This window comes from Suillus plorans, assembly GCF_016647745.1.
Source record: "Suillus plorans strain S12 chromosome Unknown HD556scaffold_3, whole genome shotgun sequence".
NCBI classification, from domain to species: domain Eukaryota; kingdom Fungi; phylum Basidiomycota; class Agaricomycetes; order Boletales; family Suillaceae; genus Suillus; species Suillus plorans.
This window is the reverse complement of record NW_024537387.1, coordinates 553,884-568,929: the sequence shown is the minus strand read 5'-3', so window position 1 is coordinate 568,929 and position 15,046 is coordinate 553,884. Positions and strand designations below refer to the sequence as shown.

At 48.8% G+C, this 15,046-nt stretch overlaps 7 protein-coding genes across 7 annotated transcripts; 6 read left to right on the top strand and 1 right to left on the bottom strand.

Annotated features, from left to right (window-relative positions):
• Positions 1 to 456: 456 nt before the first annotated feature.
• Positions 457 to 1,190, bottom strand: HD556DRAFT_1303434 (uncharacterized protein; the record flags this gene model as incomplete). The annotated part of the gene is made up of 5 exons (XM_041299600.1): positions 457 to 606; positions 764 to 778; positions 819 to 903; positions 989 to 1,050; positions 1,125 to 1,190. The coding sequence occupies 5 exons, from the start codon at positions 1,188 to 1,190 to the stop codon at positions 457 to 459; spliced, it is 378 nt and encodes a 125-aa protein (XP_041166510.1).
• Positions 1,191 to 1,689: 499 nt separating this feature from the next.
• On the top strand, positions 1,690 to 3,431 carry HD556DRAFT_488121 (kinase-like domain-containing protein). Its single transcript, XM_041310756.1, has 4 exons — positions 1,690 to 2,056; positions 2,118 to 2,340; positions 2,528 to 2,644; positions 2,712 to 3,431. Exons 1-4 carry the CDS (start codon positions 1,826 to 1,828, stop codon positions 3,413 to 3,415), a joined length of 1,275 nt encoding a protein of 424 aa, XP_041166509.1. The 5' UTR covers positions 1,690 to 1,825; the 3' UTR covers positions 3,416 to 3,431.
• On the top strand, positions 3,334 to 4,992 carry HD556DRAFT_488695 (uncharacterized protein). The gene has a single exon (XM_041310757.1). The coding sequence runs from the start codon at positions 3,491 to 3,493 to the stop codon at positions 4,499 to 4,501; it is 1,011 nt and encodes a 336-aa protein (XP_041166508.1). The 5' UTR covers positions 3,334 to 3,490; the 3' UTR covers positions 4,502 to 4,992.
• A 204-nt stretch (positions 4,993 to 5,196) lies between these two features.
• Positions 5,197 to 7,024, top strand: HD556DRAFT_1225770 (pyridoxal phosphate-dependent transferase; the record flags this gene model as incomplete). Its single annotated transcript, XM_041297034.1, has 9 exons — positions 5,197 to 5,356; positions 5,413 to 5,720; positions 5,767 to 5,825; positions 5,888 to 5,931; positions 5,979 to 6,082; positions 6,130 to 6,223; positions 6,280 to 6,467; positions 6,517 to 6,725; positions 6,784 to 7,024. The coding sequence occupies 9 exons, from the start codon at positions 5,197 to 5,199 to the stop codon at positions 7,022 to 7,024; spliced, it is 1,407 nt and encodes a 468-aa protein (XP_041166507.1).
• Positions 7,025 to 7,184: 160 nt separating this feature from the next.
• On the top strand, positions 7,185 to 10,534 carry HD556DRAFT_1326971 (uncharacterized protein). The gene is made up of 6 exons (XM_041301566.1): positions 7,185 to 7,305; positions 7,360 to 7,971; positions 8,023 to 8,610; positions 8,660 to 8,777; positions 8,826 to 9,313; positions 9,360 to 10,534. The coding sequence occupies exons 1-6, from the start codon at positions 7,303 to 7,305 to the stop codon at positions 10,305 to 10,307; spliced, it is 2,757 nt and encodes a 918-aa protein (XP_041166506.1). The 5' UTR covers positions 7,185 to 7,302; the 3' UTR covers positions 10,308 to 10,534.
• A 389-nt stretch (positions 10,535 to 10,923) lies between these two features.
• HD556DRAFT_1226000 (P-loop containing nucleoside triphosphate hydrolase protein) lies at positions 10,924 to 11,846 on the top strand (the record flags this gene model as incomplete). Its single annotated transcript, XM_041297054.1, has 7 exons — positions 10,924 to 10,954; positions 11,003 to 11,083; positions 11,148 to 11,191; positions 11,264 to 11,326; positions 11,383 to 11,411; positions 11,467 to 11,542; positions 11,592 to 11,846. The coding sequence occupies 7 exons, from the start codon at positions 10,924 to 10,926 to the stop codon at positions 11,844 to 11,846; spliced, it is 579 nt and encodes a 192-aa protein (XP_041166505.1).
• A 148-nt stretch (positions 11,847 to 11,994) lies between these two features.
• On the top strand, positions 11,995 to 14,997 carry HD556DRAFT_1326945 (P-loop containing nucleoside triphosphate hydrolase protein). The gene is made up of 12 exons (XM_041301565.1): positions 11,995 to 12,044; positions 12,094 to 12,187; positions 12,239 to 12,490; positions 12,540 to 12,763; positions 12,810 to 12,908; positions 12,954 to 13,254; positions 13,304 to 13,557; positions 13,606 to 13,691; positions 14,352 to 14,377; positions 14,430 to 14,486; positions 14,536 to 14,689; positions 14,740 to 14,997. The coding sequence occupies exons 2-12, from the start codon at positions 12,185 to 12,187 to the stop codon at positions 14,850 to 14,852; spliced, it is 1,569 nt and encodes a 522-aa protein (XP_041166504.1). The 5' UTR covers positions 11,995 to 12,044; positions 12,094 to 12,184; the 3' UTR covers positions 14,853 to 14,997.
• The last annotated feature ends 49 nt before the right edge of the window (positions 14,998 to 15,046 follow it).

Here is a 15,046-nt window from a genome sequence, read left to right as displayed (position 1 = left end):
ACGACCCTGGCAATACTAGAGTGGTGATTGGAATTCCGAGCTGATTGATAGGAGGATGGAGTGCTAGCAAGTTGATCAACCTGACTTGGACGGTAACTAAGTTAGTTATAAGTGCGTGCTAAGACACACCACCGCAAAGATCCGGCTGTGTATTGTTACTTAATAGTAACACTACTTGGTACAATGCTGCTGCTAGCAGGCGGGTACGTACGAGCAAAGCGATCGCTTAGATGATTCGCGTGTAGTTCATATCGGCGGTTCCAGGCCCAGCCGATAAGTACGACCCTGAGTGGGATTAATACATTGACCTATATGGGGCACCTACTAGTAGCACTGGGCAGTAATCTGCAGTAATGCGGAAATCAAGAGCTGCCAGTGTCAATAACAAACCCCCGCGAAAGCGACGCGTTTAATTTTACGTCCCGCGTTATGTTGTTTTCCCTTGAGTTTACTAGATCATTGGAGTTTAGTGAAGGAGGATATCAATTTGGCATGAGGAGCACGCGTAATGGCTGAACCGTGCTCAGACAGGTATCTTTGCCTATCTTTGCTCATGTGAGCGTAGATTTGGCCTAGATGGCCAAATATGTCAGGATCCGAGCTCAGCTTCAACAAGTATAAAGATGAAGACCGATAAGAGTCGCAAGACGCTCCCGCGAATCACTCTCACACTTCTGCCACTGCTTCGCCGCACCGCGTGTGGTATCTTCTGCTGTCAAATCAAAGGTAAGAAGGGATTGACCGACATCATGATGTAACTCACGCCAATGTCACTTGTCTATCACACGTCTAGCAGTGACTTTATTACCTTAACTTACCTCTTCAGTATAACAATGGGTCACGAAGAACCATCCGTCCTCGTCGATATGTGTTATGCAGTCAAATGTGACAAATGCGGCAAAACTACCTGGAATGTAAGTAATTGTCTCCTTGACGATGTTGTGTAATCCATTGTATCCCGGTTGGAGGCGGCAGCGCATGCACGCACGATGTACCGATGTGCATGGTGATTGGCTGACAGAGAGAGGGTTTACGATGCTTCCGCGGACGCTGCCAAGGGCGGAAGTATCATGGGATTAAGAGAACGCTGGCCCGACCCGCGAACTTTGTCTATTTACACATACCCTCTCTTTCAATGATAGGCTGAAATCTAACTGACGTGTCCCTTCAAACAGGGGTGCGGACGTCATGTCGAACAGGTGAGAGGCTGTTCTTAACTGTATAGACTGCATCGGTGTAAAGTTCGGGCGTTGGATATTGTGATCTGTAGAAGAGGGTCATTTCCACGTTATCGTTTGATGTGGTCCCTTTCGAAGACGCCCTCCTCGCATCTCTGCTTGAACTTGGAGTGCAGGGAGGGTCGAATTTGAAACTTCTGCTACTCGTGGCACCCTGTACTGACATATTTTTATTGTACAGGTTATGAAAGACGTCAAAGAGGAAAATAAATGTGTTTGTCCTCGTTGAAGACACGATAAGCGGTCGGCAAAAAGACGCTAGCCATCGAGGGCTGTGCCTTGATGGCAGGGCTGTGGAGTGCTGCATTAATGTAATTGAAACGTTCACCATCCAAATTTGTGATAGACGTATTCCGTGAAATCTGTAATCTGTGAAGGCTGTTGCATTACGGAGTGTCCGGGGTCAGCCGCATCTCAAATTGGTCGTTATACGCTGCTTTAGATTGCAGTTTCTTTGAAGCGTCGCTGTTTGATCTCCTTTCCCTTTCCTCCTCTTCCAGGGTCTTCCAGTCTATTCAACAATTATTTCCCTTCCATTGATTCGCAGTTTATTTCCTTGCAAAGGACTTCATGAGTCCTCAAACAACATGTCTTCCGACATAGACTCAGCAAGCAGTGCGCATGCTGCAGGGGACCCCTCAGGACTCCCATTCGACCCGCCTGGCAGCGTTCGGATGACAGCTGAACTACACTACAGATATAGTGATGACCGCAGACCTATAGTGAACCAGTATCTGCGCGGTCACCGAGTCGGAAAGGGTCAGCATGGCGAAGTATGGGTGTGTTGGGACTTGTCGTCGAATAATCGTCGTGAGCTGGTCAGTCGTCAATCCTTTGCCCATATCTTTTAAACGATCTTGTTAACACCGCGTCTATCAGGCCATAAAGGCTGTCAAACGTAATAACCCACGCGCTGAGAAGATGAACATGCTCCGCAGGCGAAACATCCCTGCGTCCTCTCACACACCACTCACAGAAAAACTCGGAAGCCTTGAGCATAAAATACGGAAAGAAATAGCGATAATGAAAAAATGTCGTCATGGGCATGTAGTTCGCTTGTTGGAAGTTATCGACGACAAGCTGAATGATCGGATATACATGGGTAAGCATTCAGTCTCGCTATTTTCCGTGTAGTCGGAGAATCGTGCTGCCTATCTACTTCCTGACTACAGGCCATGGGTGAGTGTCTCAGCTGAGAAATTATGACCTTGTGGCTGCAGTCTAGGAAACAGTATGATAGGAAGGTTTATTTGTGTTAGGAAGTCATGTGCTCACAGCCTCACTTCTAGTCATGGAGTATCTAAGCGGCGGAGAAATCAAATGGCGCAACGAGCAGAATGAGCCTGTGCTGCAGGTGGACCAATGTCGACGAATTTGCCGTGATGTTATCCTTGGCCTCGAATATCGTAAGTTTAATAACATCCTCATTACCACTGGCTAATCTGGACACTCCCTTGCCTTCTCAACACGCAGTTCATTACCAGGGAATTATTCACCGTGACATAAAGCCCGCTAACCTTCTCTGGACTGCGGATCGCCAAATGGTCAAGATCAGCGATTTTGGGGTCTCGCATTTCTCATATGCGCAGCGCCTTGCGGCTGCAGGGCGTGGAAATGCTCTAGATGACGCTAACGACCCAATTTTGCTGGATGATTCGGACCTTTCCAAGCGCGCTGGAACCCCGCCGTTTCTTGCCCCTGAAGTCATCGCTGAGTATAATGGCGATCCTTCACCATCCATATCAGCTTCTGCTACCTCAACCACGCTGCCGTCCTTGAGGTCCGCACCACATATAGGTTCCTCTTCTACTGTCCGCCCGAACACATCCCAGCGACTGCAGATCACGAAGGCCATTGATGTGTGGGCTCTTGGTGTCACACTGTACTGCCTTCTTTTCGGTAAAATTCCATTCAGACCCCCAGATTCGAGCGAATACATGCTCTACAATATCATATGCAAAAATGACTGGGAGCCAGAAGACACCATGGGTTATGATCGTCTTCCAACTGGCGGGCGGAAACCTAAGGATAAAAAGTCTGAGGGATTTGTTGTCATGAATCTTCTCGACAAGCTGCTCGAAAAAGATCCCAACAAACGCATGACTCTCGATCAAGCAAAGGTTCGTCAATTTTCATTCTGCGCGTATTTGCCCCCATATCTCCCATTTTACGTGTAGCGGTACGTGTGGTTCCTGCGGGATATTCCACATCACCAAGAATGGCTTCGCCAAACATCACCCTCCAGGATTGACATGGTGGAGGTTTCGGAGTCTGACACCCGCACTGCGATGACCACCGTCCGCTTCAGCTGGGGCTGGCCAAAGCGCCTCACACGTCGCCTATCCTCATTATTCAAGGGCGTTCGTCCTTCGCGTGCCACGTCATCACGTCCTGATGAAGACGACTTTGGTGTGTGTTCCTCGCCTACCATTGCGGTAGAGCGGCACAAAAGCGTTAGTGCGCGAATGTCAAGTTCAGAATTCGACGAGGAGGGGAAGCGCCGTGGTATTGCACGCTCTGTCATTGTGCGTAACGACTCAACGCCAAACATGGGAAGGAGAGAAGAATCAATCGAGAGGTGGGCGCGGAATGCATCCATGAGCAGGGCGCGTGACTCCAGTCGCCCTCCTTCACGACAGAGAGAATCCAAGACCCTTCTTCCACTTGATCAGAGCCAACCTGGTACATCATACTCTCCAGGCTCTACCAGCCATGGTAGAGACAACGCCAATACTCCCCTTCGAGATGATGCGATGTTCTTGGGCGCTGGTGGCGTGTGCAATGACCCGAGCAGCCTCATTTCGTCAAACTTGCCTTTAGGCCTCAATCAATCAATTTGTCACTCTCCCGCTGTATTACGACACCCACAACCTGAACGCATCCACATCGCTCCCCCGACTTCAGTTGTTCCTGAACCGTCCTTGCACGACTCTGGGCACAGCCGGCATCTCACTGTTCGGTCTGCTACTCAAAGCCCCAGTCCCTTACAGCAAGTCGCATACGAATCGGAATCCAGCACGACGAGCGAGGACGACTACGACGACCTCGACGACGACTCTAGTTTCTTTCGCGATACTCACAGAGATCGCCAAGCGGAATCGGAGGCTTTACAGGCTAGCACCAGCCTCATGTACGGGGGGGTAGATGAGGATGAGAGCGACGAGGAGACGGTTCCTATTGAAGTAAAGCGGCGGCGTCCATCTGTTTCCGTCACGGCTGCTTCCCCCGTACCTGTTTCTGACTTCTCAGATGACGCCCACTGAAGTCGAGGCAAGCAATTTTCTGTACAGCACTTTCAACACATTATGATATCTCTCGGACTGTCACCTAGACGACTCCTCATCCTCCCTCTGCACCATACCGGCGGACGGCCGCTTGCAGTTTCCACTCATTCCTGACTTAAACTCACATCCAATTTTTCTTCTAGACCTATGTATTTCCACTGCATCTGTGATTTTATACTCTTTTTTGCTTCCCTTCCAAGAGGCAACATAGATTTAGGTAGCTTGCTAAATGTTACTGGCGGCAAGGAAACCACAAAATCTACCCGGTGTTCTTACACATGATAAGCCATGCCCCACGACTCATTTAAAAATATCTGACTAAGTATGTACGTATTGGCGCTCGTAATTATCGTCCTACTCGTTCCCATCATCTTTTCTGAAGCCCCAATATTAATAAGAATCAAACTATAGCTTCCCGCGTCGTGACAGCCCTTGTTAGACATTTATGTAACTTACAATGGATCAGCAGGTGCGAGTAAGTAATATCCGGGATGTGACTCGATCGGTACCTTTCTGGCAACGTTGCTGTACATCATCAAAATCCGGTGCTCATCAAGGTTTCACTGTTATCTTGATTATAAAAAGGTTGGCTTTGTGTACCGTCATGTCTACCCTCACTGTGACGTGAGCTTTATCTCTCCAGGACGATCGATTGAACATTAAACTTTCTCAAGATGGTCGCACACTCCGATGGAATTATTGTCTCAGCTTCTGCTGTCACCACTCCTGTTGAAACCAACGGGCACGCTGTCGAGAAGGTCGTCAAATCTCTTCCAGTAGACTTCTACACAGAGTTTTTATCTGACGCCGCCAAAATACGGAAGCCCAGTCCTAGTTCGTTTCTAATCTTGTGAGTCATCGACAGTAGTATTTTAATGGTACCACTTCAGTTCGCGGGCTGTTCCCATTGGAAAACAAGCCAGGTGTGATATCACTTCTAGCGGGAAAACCCAACGATGCTATGTTCCCCTTCAAATCATTATCTTTCAATATTACCTCCCCTACGGACCCATCGCAGGAACAGTCGATCTCGCTATCCGGAAAGGATCTTTCGGCTGGCTTGCAATACGGCCCCACTGGCGGTCTTCCTCGTCTCCTGAAGTGGTTCATAGGATTGCAAACGCTCTCTCATGGCCGCAAATCAGGCGAGGGATGGAGTTTATCCATGGGCAGTGGTTCGCAGGACTTGATTTATAAGGTTAAGAGCTTTTTAAAAATAATTGATGGTTCTCATGTTTCCGCAGGCAGTCAACGCTTTAGTGAACCCTGGAGATGCTGTTCTTGTGGAGTCTCCGGTGTATGCGTGAGTTAAAAATAGTCTGAAGGGAGCCGGCATTTGCTGAGTCCTGACTACTATCTATTCAGCGGTGTCATCCCAATGTTTAAAAGTCTGCACTGCGAGCAGATCGGTCGGTCATGTTTTGGTTTTAATCTTCTCATGCTCAGTAAATTTTAGAGATAGAAACAGATGCGAATGGGGTGTGCTCTCATTCGCTGCGCGATATTTTGGAGAATTGGCCTATCGGAAAGCCGAAGCCGAAGGTATTTTATACGGTGCCCGTAAGTTATATTTGTTCAATCTGTGGACGGAAATAACCATATTGCAGTACGGCTGCAACCCCACCGGTATGACAGCAACTGTTGAGCGTCGCAAAGAAGTATTGCAACTTGCACGCGAACACAACTTCTTGATTCTCGAAGGTGTGCCACATTTCTTGTTTTTGGTGCAGTAGATTGAATCGTCCTTTTATCCACAGATGATCCCTACTTCTACCTGTACTTTGGAAAAGCCGCTCGGCCGCCGTCGTACTTCCAGCTGGAACTTGACGAGCCTGTGGTCGGCCGAGTTATCCGGTTCGACAGCTTCTCCAAGATTCTTTCCGCAGGCATACGCATGGGCTTTGCATCAGGCCCGAAGCCTATTATTGATGCTATAGACTTGCATGTACGTACAAGATATGCTTGCATGTGCTGTGTACCTTACATTCAATCAGACTGCATCGGCCAATCTGCAATCCTCATCACTCATTCAGGCGATCACCCTCGCACTGGTTGAGGAATGGGGTTACGCCAATTTCTTCGCCCATACGCAGGCCGTTGCCGAGTTCTACCGCAAGAAACGCGACGTGTTCGAGTCTGCTCTTAATGCGCACCTCAGTGGGCTTGCAGAATGGTGCACCCCTGAAGCGGGCATGTTTTTCTGGTCTGTGCCTCTGTTTGACGCTGATCGAGATGCTATGTTAAAAATGACATTACAATAGGTTCAAGCTGCTTCTCTCACCAAATCATACACCTGGCGTAGATGAGGGTGACTCAGAAGACCTTATACGAACCAAGGCATATGAGAACGGTGTGCTCGCACTCCCTGGCACGGTCTTCCTTCCCAACGGACGTAAGACATCATTTGTGAGGGCCTCGTTCTCTTTGTGTACGGAAGAACAAGTGAATGAAGCGCTGAAACGCCTCAGAGATGTATTATTGAAGGAGAGAGGACAAGCGTAGAGAGGTTGGACGTAATACCAGAAACGTAGATGCTTGCATTTTGTCAAAGCTATTTGGTAGAGCCACCGGTCAACGCTGTCAACTGAAGCTCTTTGTGCTTTGTCAGTCACGTGGTGTTGTTCATTTGTTGACGACCGAATTTGGCAAGTGTTGTGGACGATCAAAGTCATGTTTGGTTACTGTGGCAGCCAAAGCATGCTTGAGCGATTTCATTGAAGTAGTGGAAAGTAAGTGCATTGTACAAACCCATATTTCCCTTTTCTCATCATCTACTTATCATGGTACGTGTTTTCTGTGCAAAGAAGTTCATTTCTGACCCCGAAACCTGCTTCCAGTCGAACTTCGAGCGTAGCAGGCAATCAGTATCAGACATCGAACAAGAACTCTACGACATATTTAACAGACACCCAGATTCGCGTACAGTCCAATCAGGAGAACCAGCCATACCCTCAGACGCACTCCCAGATGTACTCAGTGCATTTTCAGACTCGTATAATGGCGTCGACCTGCTCAACGATCGCGAGATGGACGGGCTCAAGGAAATCCTCGCGAGCAGTCCCGGAATTGAAGTTACACCTCAAATTCTGCTTCAACTCGTCGCAGAGAGGGCCAGGCACAGTCCACGAGACAGCCCAAATGATTCGCCATTGGAAGAGGATGTAACGCTGCCTGATGATCGGGGGCGCAATCCTTTTTCTCCCAATACCAACCACTCGCGATCACGTAGCAGAGGCTCGGTAGGAACTTCACGCGTCACAAGTCGGCCACCGTCTGTGCCGCCCAAGACGCCTAATACGGGAATTAGCTCTGCCTTTGATACGTCGCGACGACAGCGAACAACCCCGTTGGACGTACAGCCCCCTTCAAGCTGGTCAAAGCGTCCTGTGCCTGCCAGCAGACGCAAAAGCATTGATGGCGGATCTCAGCCTGCTCTTAGTGACTCAGAAGTGCGCAACTCCTTCTACGTATATTCACCTGTTGAACTTAACTGTAATTAGTCGTCTTTCTCCTCCAGTCCCAGTGTGTTCGGTCGAACGCGCACGCCGTCAAATCCAACGAGTCCTTCGAGCATTTCTATAGGACTATTCTCCCCTAACTCGACGGGCTCTTCGCCTTTCGCGCGGCCGCACTCCCGTACACAGTCGCAGCCCTTCACTAGCATTGGGATCCACTACTTGTCTCCAGACAGGGATCACCTCTCTTCGGGAGAGCATTCACCTGACATGGACTCTTCCTTTGATTACCCACAGAAAGGCGACAGCTTTGCGCGCCAACTTTCCTCGTTGCCCATGCCACGCTCAGCATCTGACTCAGACTCTGATGGCGAGCACGGGTCGTCCTTAGGCTTAGTTACGGAACGGTCAGCAACGTCGTCAACTGTGTCTCTTGAACACACAGAGCGGCTGGAGGCATTGCAGAAGGCCAACGCAGAGCTTGGGCGGAAGCTGATTGAGGCTGAGAGGACACTTGAGAACAGGCTGAATGAGCACGACATGGACTTGGATGAGATGCAGGGGCGCTTGGAAGAACTCAAGAGTGAACTCACCTCTACCAAGCGGGAGGAGAAGGAGCTCCGAACAAAGGAGGTACGTAATGCATGAAGTGCGTGGACAATGTCTGATGGATGTCATTTAGCGAACCAACTCAACCCAAATTGCAGCACTGGAGTCTGAAATCGCAAAGTTGGAGAAAAGTTTGGAGAACGCGCGTTCGTCTTACCAAAGCTTACAGAAACAATACCAAGAGCAATGCGGTAGGTTCACTCCATGATCTCAAAAAAGTGTGGCTCACATCATCGTAGCGGAATCTGAACGCTATCGCAACCAGCTCCGCCGTCGAGACCAAGAAATCAAAGACTACCAAGATGCTGCCGCGCTCCAGTCACTCGAAGCTGTGAAGTGGGCTAAAGAAGCGTCATCCTATGAAGATCGCCTCGCACATCTTGAAGAGGAGCTAGCCATTGCGCAACAAGCCCATGCCCAGCTCGATGAGCAGAAGCAAGAAAACCTCATGCTCAAGGAAACGATCGACCGTATGCGATTTGATATGGACGAGATGCGCAGTGCTGCAACAAACGCTGCTGCAGGAAGCGGACACTCTAGTGCGGCGAATACTATGAGCAAGAGTCTGGGTGCTGAGCTCATGGGAAAGTTGGGCGAAAGTTGGGGTGGCGAGGATGATGGACTTGAGGATGAGGGAGATAGTGATGAATTAGAGCTGGATATGAATGAGGATACAGAGGGTGAGGAGGAGGACGTTATTCAAACCATCATAACTCGGAAGAAGAGGGTAAGTAATCTTCACAATTGCGCCTCACATCTGACACCCCAAACAGAAAGTTGGCCGTATTAACAAAGCCGAGATCGTCACTTTCTCAGAAACCAAGAAGTACATTGATACATTCACGCAACATGACGCTGCGGAGCATACAACAACGTGTGCAGTGCAGACGCATCCAGAGCCAAAGGTTCTTACTTCCTCGTCCTCCATTCAAACGGAAGAAGTCCCCCGTGATATGATTGCAGTCCAAACCGATCCAGAATTGCCACGGATCACATCAAGCATCGAGATCCAAACAGATGAGCCAGAATTGGAAATTTCTCGGTCGGTCTCACCCCAGGTCACCCCAGAAGACGACGAGGCACTCGCTTCTTCATCGTCGACTGTCCTCCCTCCCACGCCCAAGGGGCACCTGGACGCTCCTCACCTGAACGATGCACCTCCTTCCTACAACTTCGTGACCGAGCTCGAGCAAGTCAACAATGCATTAATAGAACGGCACAAAGGTATTACCATACCAATACGTGGTGTTCCTGGAGGAATCTCAGCAGACGCCGTCGAGGAGTGGAAAGCGCTGAAGGAGGAACTTGGCGTGGAATGCGAGATGATAGATGAGCTAATCGCCTGCTCGACGACTAAGCGTCAGCCGCGCCGCCAGAACCGTTTCTACAAAATCTACAATACCTATGTCATCGGCAAGGGCGGAAACGAAGGGGGTGAGGAGGGCGACGCTTGGCTTGCTGGAGCTGCTCGGCAGGCACTCATCAGTGCTGGGGCTATGGCGCTCGTATTTCTCTGCATGACTTCGCGTCTGCCAGCTATCGGGGCGCAATATTCAGCTGTTGGTGGCCCAACAATATACGACCGCGCTGCCTGGTCGAGTTTTAACAGCATGCAAGGACCCGGCGAAGGCTTCGGTTATGATGGCACTTCTGCTGTATGGAATATTATGGGGCGTGTTGGTTTTGGTGCTGCTAGGATCGCAGGTGGCTGGCCGACATAATTTTATGATGGGCGAACCCCATTCAGTCCAAAATTATGTATATCTCCATAATTCTTATCGCATCATCTATTTTCTTGCCACGTTGAACTGCACCACTCTCTTACCCCTCAGCATTCCTCTTGCACAAGCACTCTTGCCTCGTATATGTCACTCCTTCGTTTCTAAAATATTATCATTGTATTGTATTATACAATATAACAACTTTGGAAGAACGCGTATGCCTAGCTTATAGACAAGGCTGTCGTGTCAATGGTAAGCCAATTGAAATAGATCGACCGGTTGTCACTTCTGCTTCCGTTGCACATCATGCTTCACGAAACCCACATGTTGAAATTTTTAGGGCACGACTGCTGATGGACTTTTACTCCGAAGAACCTACCGAAGTACATCGATATTAACATTGATCTCATTAATTTTTATGGTTCCTAACTACACTCGGCTGCCGCGTTCTCGCTTCTCTTACTCTCCCGATTCTCGTATCTCAGTCCCTGCAGCCGCTGAGAAACTATTTTAGTGTGCATGCTTTCCATTACTTCCCACACACTGGCACAGGTTGCATCACTTGCGCAATGCGCTTGCATCCCTTAGCTCCTTATCTCATCCCACCTCTCAAAATATGAGGCACTTCAATGTCGTCGTCCTAGGAGGTATGTTATTCGTTCATCTGTGACTACTGCTTGTTTCATATGTCGTAGCCGGAGGAGTAGGGAAGTCTGCGTTGACGGTGCGATTTGTTCAAGATGTCTTCCTGGAGAACTATGACCCCACTATCGAAGGTGCATCTTCAGTGATAATCCGTTTCAATGTGATGTGAGGGGGCTTACTACATCGTCTTTGCAGAAGCTTATCGGCGCATCCTCGATATTGATGGTGTAAAGACTTCGGTAAGATCCCGTGTGTTCCTACTTCCCCCACCCTGTTGTTAAAGTCATTTCTGACTATCTGTCTCCTTGCAGCTAGATGTATTGGATACTGCTGGTGCTGAGCAATTCACTTCTCTGAAAGAACTTTATATCAAAGTAAATATTGATGATTTTGGGATATATGGCATCACACTCACACCAGTTCCCTACAGTCTGGCCAAGGATTCGTGTTAGTCTTCAGGTAAGCATCACAAGAAATGGCTGTATTTATTTTTGACCTACTGATGTCACTGCAGCCTCACACAAGAAGCAAGTCTTAGGGAGCTGGACAATCTTCGACAGCAGATACACCGAGTGAAGGGAATGGACAGCGTAAGTTCCATTGATTATTACCGAATACAGCGACTACCATTATACGTAGGATGTTCCTATCGTTGTTGTTGGGACAAAACTCGACCTCGTCACGGAACGAGAAGTGGCAAGAAGCACGATACAATGCCTGGTTGCGCTTTGGAAGATACCATTTTACGAAACATCAGCCAAGCGCGATTGGCACATTAACGATGTCTTCCAAGAACTTGTCAAGCAGATGCTTATGCACTACCCAGATGAACCACCCCTCAAGAAGGCTTCACGTCGGTTACACCGCAAGCCTCGGGCCTGCATCGTGATGTGATGGATGCAGAATATGTGACGCTACTCACAACTTCTTTATTTATTATGCCCATCGAAGTTACTACAGGTCTGAACTTCGACTATGATTATTTTCATGCCGTTTATGCACATCATTTCACATATATACCCAGCACAGATTTATGTATTGCCCTGGTATCTTGTGTACTTAGTTATGTTAGAATTTTGAGAAGAACATCACGTAAGCATATTGTTGTTTATTTACTCCAAATCAAACGCATTTTTTCCAGCTCTTTGTTCCTTGCTCTTTAACCACCACGCTTTCGGATCCCTGCAACATCCTTGTTTTCTAATTCTCTGGTTCTTGCTATAGACAACATTATGGTAGAACTTCTCACTGGAGAAAGTATGCATTTCGCTGATGTCTTTGTCCAGAGTCACGGTAATTATGGCGGTTATGGTGGAGGCGGCGGCGGCGGCGGCTACGGTGGTGGCGGCGGCGGCGGATGGGGCGGTGGTGGCGGCTATGAAGACAAAATGGGAGGCTTGGGCGGTGGCCTGAGAACGATTGATTGGGGGTCGCAAAAGCTCGAGCGTTTTGAGAAGAATTTCTACGTCGAGGACAAGCGTGTTTCAGCTATGACTGACAGAGAGGTGGAAGACTTCCGGAAGACCAAAGAAATAAAGGTATGTGAGAATTTGTGGCAAGCCAACAGTCGCTGATGGTTTCCTGAAGGTTCAAGGACGAGGTGTTCCCAGACCTGTCACATCTTTTGACGAGGCAGGGTTTCCTGAATATATTTTGGCGTCAATTCGTGCACAAGGCTTTGCCGCGCCAACTCCCATTCAATGTCAAGCATGGCCTATGGCACTGAGTGGCAGAGATGTGGTTGCGATCGCTCAAACAGGGAGTGGGAAAACGATTTCCTTTGCTCTGCCTGCCATGCTTCACATCAATGCGTATGTATCTATCTCACTTTCTGATTCTTTACTCACCGGGAATTAGTCAACCTTTACTTGCGCCAGGCGATGGTCCGATCGCACTTGTCCTTGCGCCCACCCGTGAGCTTGCTGTACAAATTCAGCAGGAGTGCACGAAGTTTGGGTATGTTTGTCACCTCACTGTGTTGGCTTTTGCTGATGTATATAGGTCGAGCTCTCGCATCCGTAACACTGCCATTTACGGTGGCGCTCCAAAAGGTCCTCAAATTCGTGACCTGCAACGTGGCGTTGAGGTTGTGATCGCCACTCCTGGACGGCTCATTGATATGCTGGAGACATCAAAGACCAATCTTCGTCGCGTCACATATTTAGTCATGGATGAGGCCGATCGCATGTTGGACATGGGTTTTGAGCCCCAGATACGCAAGATTGTATCTCAGATTCGCCCTGATCGTCAGACACTGATGTTTAGTGCTACGTGGCCGAAGGATGTGCAGAAACTCGCAAATGTAAACATTCAATATTTTGTGGTTGCATGATTAATCTCAATATTTACAGGACTTTTTAAAAGACATGATTCAGGTCAACATTGGGTCTATGGAACTCACTGCCAACCACAACATTCAGCAGATTGTCGAAGTCTGCAGCGACTTCGAGAAGCGTGCTAAGCTGATCAGGCATCTTGATCAGATCAGCTCTGAGAACGCTAAGGTACTTATATTTGTCGGGACGAAACGCGTCGCGGACGACATCACCAAATACCTTCGCCAAGACGGCTGGCCAGCTCTCGCCATTCATGGCGACAAAGAACAGTAGGTTTTATCTGTCACTCCCTCGATGTCTATTCAAAATTCCCACAGGCGGGAACGTGATTGGGTTCTAGGGGAATTCAAGGCGGGTCGCTCACCCATATTGATTGCCACGGACGTTGCGTCCCGTGGTTTAGGTACGTGTGCCATTTCTTGCAAGCGCTCCATCAGGGACTCCTACAAATGGGAGGGCTTTCCGAGCACTCAGGTTAAAGTAGCAATGACCCGTTTTTGTATCTGGGTAGTGTTTGCTCGTGACTCTGGTGTTCACTAACGCGTGTAGCAAGACGGGATGAGTCATGTTTACACTGCTCTTCCTCCGTGCTTACAGCCAGGCTTGAGGGATAAATTTCTTCTCGAGCGAGACGTGCTATAGCAGAACCGCGTGATCACGAGAGGATTTCAAGTCGTCAAGGTTCCATCCGCCAAAGCATCCTGTGTCCTCCCGTCAGTGAGGGTCAAAGGGATTCAAAGTGCTATGGTCCCGGATGTGGAGCCCTCGTCACGGACTTCCTGGCTATATCTCCTCTCGATATGTCCGCTGCTTCGCGCTTGGTACCTGTCTTCCTGGATCGCGATGCCCTTTGTTCATGCTACACGTCCCCCGATCTTGTGACGTGCCATGAATGATGTTTGTATGAAGTCGTCCAATCTTTGTTCCTTGTTGTGTTGGACGCGCTTGTGTCTCTTTATTATTGTCATGTTATTGATTGTGCAATGTGCTATATGTTGTCTGTTCCTATGTTATTCTCTTGTTCTGTACGTGACGCGGTTGCATTGCATTACTGGCATCACAGATGTCAAGGATGTCGGATATGTAATTGTGAGTGTTGTAGTGGTCCATTGCTACTGAGCAGCTGTTAACTTCCCTCTAGAACTACGACTTCCCAAACAACTGTGAAGATTATATCCATCGTATTGGCCGTACGGGAGTAAGTTGTTCTCACTCAGCCCACTAATTCTTGGCCTGACTTTTCTTAGCGTGCCGGCATGAAAGGTACCTCATACACGTACTTCACTACCGATAACTCGAAGTCTGCTCGCGAGTTGATATCCATCTTGCGTGAGGCGAAGGCCGATGTACCACAACAACTAGAAGAAATGGCCATGTACAGTGGAGGAGGGGGAGGTCGCAGTAAGTCTTTATCATGTCCATATGTTTCGTATGCTCATTTGGCCATCCAGGTCGTTATGGCGGCGGAGGCCGCGGTCGCGGTGGAGGCGGCAGATATGGTGGCGGCGGTGGAGGCGGCGGCGGCGGTCATGGCGAATATGGCGGTGGCAGAGATCGGTGGTAGGCTTGACGACTTCTTGGTCTGGATACATAGACATCTCCCATATCCCTCTTAATCATGATTTTGTTACCATTTCTTCACCAAACACATTGAAAACAACGTGTTCGCTTTTGGTTACGTCTCATCTAAGAACTCAAACTCAACGGGACGCCGCTTGTCGATCAGTTCGTATAAGTTGGGAGGGGATGCGAATTCAC

Excerpts from the sequence above, each read along its gene's own strand:
- HD556DRAFT_1326971 (XM_041301566.1), top strand. Across the intron at positions 8,778-8,825 it reads ACAATACCAAGAGCAATGCG|CGGAATCTGAACGCTATCGC; the intron begins GTAGGTTCACTC and ends ACATCATCGTAG. Across the intron at positions 9,314-9,359 it reads TCATAACTCGGAAGAAGAGG|AAAGTTGGCCGTATTAACAA; the intron begins GTAAGTAATCTT and ends CACCCCAAACAG.
- HD556DRAFT_1326945 (XM_041301565.1), top strand. Across the intron at positions 12,491-12,539 it reads GGAAGACCAAAGAAATAAAG|GTTCAAGGACGAGGTGTTCC; the intron begins GTATGTGAGAAT and ends GGTTTCCTGAAG. Across the intron at positions 14,487-14,535 it reads ATCGTATTGGCCGTACGGGA|CGTGCCGGCATGAAAGGTAC; the intron begins GTAAGTTGTTCT and ends GACTTTTCTTAG.
- HD556DRAFT_488121 (XM_041310756.1), top strand. The coding sequence starts at position 1,826 with ATGTCTTCCGACATAGACTCAGCAAGCAGTGCGCATGCTGCAGGGGAC. Across the intron at positions 2,057-2,117 it reads CGAATAATCGTCGTGAGCTG|GCCATAAAGGCTGTCAAACG; the intron begins GTCAGTCGTCAA and ends CGCGTCTATCAG. Across the intron at positions 2,341-2,527 it reads GAATGATCGGATATACATGG|TCATGGAGTATCTAAGCGGC; the intron begins GTAAGCATTCAG and ends CCTCACTTCTAG.
- HD556DRAFT_488695 (XM_041310757.1), top strand. The coding sequence starts at position 3,491 with ATGGTGGAGGTTTCGGAGTCTGACACCCGCACTGCGATGACCACCGTC.